The 5,069-nt window shown below is 52.3% G+C and overlaps 1 protein-coding gene across 1 annotated transcript; it reads left to right on the top strand.

Annotated features, from left to right (window-relative positions):
• Positions 1-3,207: 3,207 nt before the first annotated feature.
• On the top strand, positions 3,208-5,069 carry LOC119303703 (probable inorganic phosphate transporter 1-8). The gene has a single exon (XM_037580842.1). The coding sequence runs from the start codon at positions 3,320-3,322 to the stop codon at positions 4,934-4,936; it is 1,617 nt and encodes a 538-aa protein (XP_037436739.1). The 5' UTR covers positions 3,208-3,319; the 3' UTR covers positions 4,937-5,069.

Genomic DNA, 5,069 nt, shown 5'->3' on the forward strand with positions numbered 1-5,069 from the left:
TCCTTGGCCCGCCGGAAATAAATGACGCGCGTTATGATATGACTTGCTGAGCCGCAAGGCGAGACCGGCGAGCAAGGTCTTGGCACATCTCCTAGCTAATCAATCATCTAATTTTCTTTGACATCGACGTGTTATTCCTGCAGTACCAAGAAAGTTCCTCCTTCAACGGTCAACACGCCACATCCATCCATGTCGACTGTTTTCTTACCTGTAGTACGAGTCGTTAGGTCAACTGTTATCTTCATGTTTTACACATCAAGATGCTAATAGTATTTTCAGAGCTGTGACAGGCCAATAATTCGGGCTCACAAATTATTGCCGGTTCTACAGACAGCATGTAATAAAATTACAGAACGATGGCCACATTTGATACTACTATCAGGGGCTTTCTTCTGCACCTGCCACGTTTTCTTTCTTGAGGGGCGTACCAGTTAATTTGCTAATGCAAGAAAACAAACTAGGTTAGCAAACCAATGACGTGATTGGCATCAGATGACATAGTTTTAACCTTACTTGTAATGTGTTTGGTACACCTAATGACGTGCATACGGGTATTATAAAGTGAAACGGTCGACTAACTTGGCTGATTGAATATACATACCACAGACAGATGTCCATACTCTGCATGTGTTGAGTACACTGACACCCCTACACCAACGTTACTTTATGTTAATACTAGGTTAATCATCGGGGTCTCCGTCGAGACCACATTGACGTGTGATCGGAGCCGCTTCTTTGCTCCACAATATCAAAAAGATCTTCCCCATCAATTCCCAGCGAATGACTACAAGACAGTGTTTGACGTTGATGTTAATATTCCTACAGAAACTAAAACTATAGTAAAACAGTAATCCTACAAAAACGAGAGTGGGACTCAAAGGAAGTCCAGAAAATCCCAAAAATTCGGCTTCCTTTGTCGCGGAATATTAACATCAACGTCAAACACTGTCAATAGATCCAAGTGTTTTTTGTGGAAAAATATTCCTACATAAACTAAAGTTATGGAAGGCCAATAATCCATATATAGGCATTCGGTATGACATGTCATGGTTATTGCAGGAAAAGAAAAATACACGAGAGTGAGCTGCAAGGGAAGTTCAGATAGAGCCTAATTGGTCGCGGAAAGATGTGGACACGGCGCGTGCTTGACCGACCGACGCGCAAATGAAATGCTAAGAATGTAACATCTGATTTTTAGCGATAGCAAATCAAACGTTTTTAATGGCAATTTATGTTGGCTCAGGGATGACAAATTTAGTTGACAAGTACGGCAATTTCGGGGGGAAAATTGAATCGATGCGGATTTGTCAAGCTTGCCCGCTAAACCTGGCATCCTTGGCAAACACAATTTGGCATGAAAAACGTTCAATTTGCCATGCCTAAAAATCAAACGTTCGTTGAATGTGTTTAGCAACCATGGCAAATCCTCGCCATGTTTAGTTTTTTGTCAGGATTTGACATGCTGCTAAACGAAATTGCCGTCACCACAATGACTATAATGATCATGAAAACGTTTTAGTTGGCATGATTAAGAATCTAACTTTAGATTATTTTTTTAGCATTACTGAATAATAAAACACGGTAAATACAAGGATTTGCTGTGTTTTTCCCGCAAAAAAAAGGATTTGCCGTGTTTAGATAAGGACGAGCGTCCTTTGAATTTTTTTTTGAACATCAGTACAGACACAAGCACTCATATACACACGCATACACTCATCCCTATGAATGCACACACGCATACCCTATCCCTATGAGCATCTCCGAAAGAGGGCACCTCGTCGTCGAAAATCCTGAAATAAACTCAAGAATAAATGCAAGCACCAGGATTTAAAGCCTGATGGGTTGGGAATACCACAGTCCCTCTAACCATCCAAATTAAATTGCGTTGCGTTGATCATTGGTCACAACTCACAACCCATGCGTGTCATCCAAATTGAATTGCGTTGCGTTGATCATTGGTCACAACTCACAACCCATGCGTGTCGAGGTCCAGAAGGTGTGAGGGCGGACGGACGGTGGTCATGCACTGAACGTGACACAGTCTTAAACATTTGGCTAAGCTGCTGGAGGCTGCAGCCAGAGAGAGCCATGATAGATCGGGCACCAGGACCAGAGGACCATGCGTGTCGACCGACCGCAGGAGTTGACTCGATCTACTGCGTTAATTGCCTGGCCGGGCCGGAAATTTCGTGGAGCCGTCGTCGTCGTGGTTGACCGACGAGGCTGGCCGGGAGCGAGGCGGGGCGGATATCCCCCTGCAGCGAACTGACTCACTCCGTTTTCTTGTCGTCTTCAAATCAGATCAGCCGTCGATCGATCCATCACCGAACTCGATAAGCTGAGTGAAGAATCGATTCTCAAGATTCTGGGAGAATTGTTCAAAAGAACTGAGCCTATAGCCACGTCGCACTCTATTCTCTTTTATTTTGTTTTCAAAAGTAGCCCAGGCAAGGCAATATTTTTACACTTGTGTGCAACTAGTTCTAATTTTTTTTCTGCGTTGAAAAGTCCACACTCTCCCATGGCATGCGATGCGAGTGCAAGCAGTGCCCCGTCACGCACTGGCGGAGCTACATGTAATGAAAATGGGCTATGGCCCGCCCATTCCAAAGCTAATACAGTGTAGGATTAAAATAAACTGAGCCATGAAAAAAATATATAACGATCTTCCTTTATATTGGCCCGCCCAGCTTTGGTTGGGTAGCTCCGCCACTGCCGTCACGTCACCTTATTACTTGCCCCGTATTTCTTCCTGCATGCCTCCTTGATCGTGACAACAACCTTCAATGGTTTCCTCTTTTCCAACCCCACCCCGCCAACAACCACAACCGCACGCACGAATATCTCATCTCATCTCACCCGAATGAAAAATACTACGTAACAGATTTTTCTTTTATTAGTACTATTGGAATTAGAATTAGAAAGCGAAAAATGCAGATATGATTTTCTCGCCAACAAAACTGGAATAAGGTAACATACCGGGCGAATATTCCCCTCGAGAGTTGAACAAAAACAACTGCCAGCCGGTTCGAGTCGCCAGTAAAATCGTAACTGCACGAGGTTTATTCCCAGCGATCCCACCAAAATACTCACGGCAGTCAACAACCGAGCCCAAGAGTCCCGGGGGGAAGCCCTTCAAAAAAAAAAAAAAAAAGAGTCCCGGGGAAGCAGGAGCCGCGCTATTTATCTCCCCCCACCCGACCCCCTTCCCCCACCCCACCCTAAAATCTCCAATCTTCTCATCTTTGATCGATCTTCTCTCCACAGAGGAAACGGCAGCGATCCCCGGCGAGAGACCGAGGGAGGAGGGCTCGCGGCCATGGCGCGCGAGCAGCTGGAGGTGCTCACGGCGCTGGACGCCGCCAAGACGCAGTGGTACCACTTCACGGCCATCGTCATCGCCGGCATGGGCTTCTTCACCGACGCCTACGACCTCTTCTGCATCTCCCTCGTCACCAAGCTGCTCGGCCGCATCTACTACTACCGGGAAGGGGCGGACGCGCCCGGCTCGCTGCCGCCCAACGTCGCCGCCGCCGTCAACGGCGTCGCCTTCTGCGGCACGCTCTCCGGCCAGCTCTTCTTCGGCTGGCTCGGCGACCGCATGGGCCGCAAGCGCGTCTACGGCATGACGCTCATGTGCATGGTGCTCTGCTCCATCGCCTCGGGCCTCTCCTTCGGGTCCACCCCCGGCTCCGTCATGGCCACGCTGTGCTTCTTCCGCTTCTGGCTTGGGTTCGGCATCGGCGGCGACTACCCGCTCTCCGCCACCATCATGTCCGAGTACGCCAACAAGAAGACGAGGGGCGCCTTCATCGCCGCCGTGTTTGCGATGCAGGGCTTCGGCATCCTCACCGGCGGCGTCGTCACGCTCATCGTCTCCGCCGCCTTCCGCGCCGCCTTCCCCACCCAGGCCTACCAGGACGCCCCCCTCGCCTCCACGCCGGCGCAGGCCGACTTCGTGTGGCGCTTCATCCTCATGTTCGGCGCCGTCCCGGCCCTCATGACCTACTACTGGCGGATGAAGATGCCCGAGACGGCGCGCTACACGGCGCTCGTCGCCAAGAACGCCAAGCAGGCGGCCGCGGACATGTCCAAGGTGCTCCAGGTGGACATCGGCGCCGAGGAAGTGGACCCCAAGGCGAACGACGGCGTTGGAGCCGCCGACGACCGCAACTCGTTCGGGCTCTTCTCCGGCGAGTTCCTGCGCCGGCACGGGCTGCACCTCCTCGGCACGGCCACCTGCTGGTTCCTCCTCGACATCGCCTTCTACTCGCAGAACCTGTTCCAGAAGGACATCTTCACGGCGATCAACTGGATCCCCAAGGCCAAGACGATGAGCGCCCTCGAGGAGGTGCACCGCATCGCGCGCGCGCAGACGCTCATCGCGCTCTGCGGCACGGTGCCGGGCTACTGGTTCACGGTGGCGCTGATCGACCGGATCGGGCGGTTCTGGATCCAGCTCGGCGGCTTCTTCTTCATGGCCGTGTTCATGCTGGGGCTCGCCTTCCCGTACCACCACTGGACGACGCCGGGGAACCACATCGGGTTCGTGGTGCTGTACGCGCTCACCTTCTTCTTCGCCAACTTCGGGCCCAACTCCACCACCTTCATCGTGCCAGCGGAGATCTTCCCGGCGAGGCTCCGGTCGACGTGCCACGGCATCTCGGCGGCGGCGGGGAAGCTGGGGGCCATCGTGGGGTCGTTCGGGTTCCTGTACCTGGCGCAGAACAAGGACCCGGCCAAGGTGGACCACGGGTACAAGGCCGGCATCGGGGTGCGGAACTCGCTCTTCATCCTCGCCGCCTGCAACTTCCTCGGCATGGGCTTCACCTTCTGCGCGCCCGAGTCCAACGGCATCTCGCTCGAGGAGCTCTCAGGCGAGAACGACGACGGCGAGGCGGCCGCGCCGGCGCACGCCAGGACGGTGCCCGTGTGAGACGGACGTCGTCGGACACTAGTGGTGGTATACTATGCAGGTGTTGGACGGACGGGTGTATGGATGCTTTTCATGGTTTGGACCGTGAAACGCGGCGACGAGTGCAACAAATAATCGTGTGTTCGTGTGATGG

This window comes from Triticum dicoccoides, chromosome 5A (assembly GCF_002162155.2).
Source record: "Triticum dicoccoides isolate Atlit2015 ecotype Zavitan chromosome 5A, WEW_v2.0, whole genome shotgun sequence".
Lineage (NCBI taxonomy): Eukaryota > Viridiplantae > Streptophyta > Magnoliopsida > Poales > Poaceae > Triticum > Triticum dicoccoides.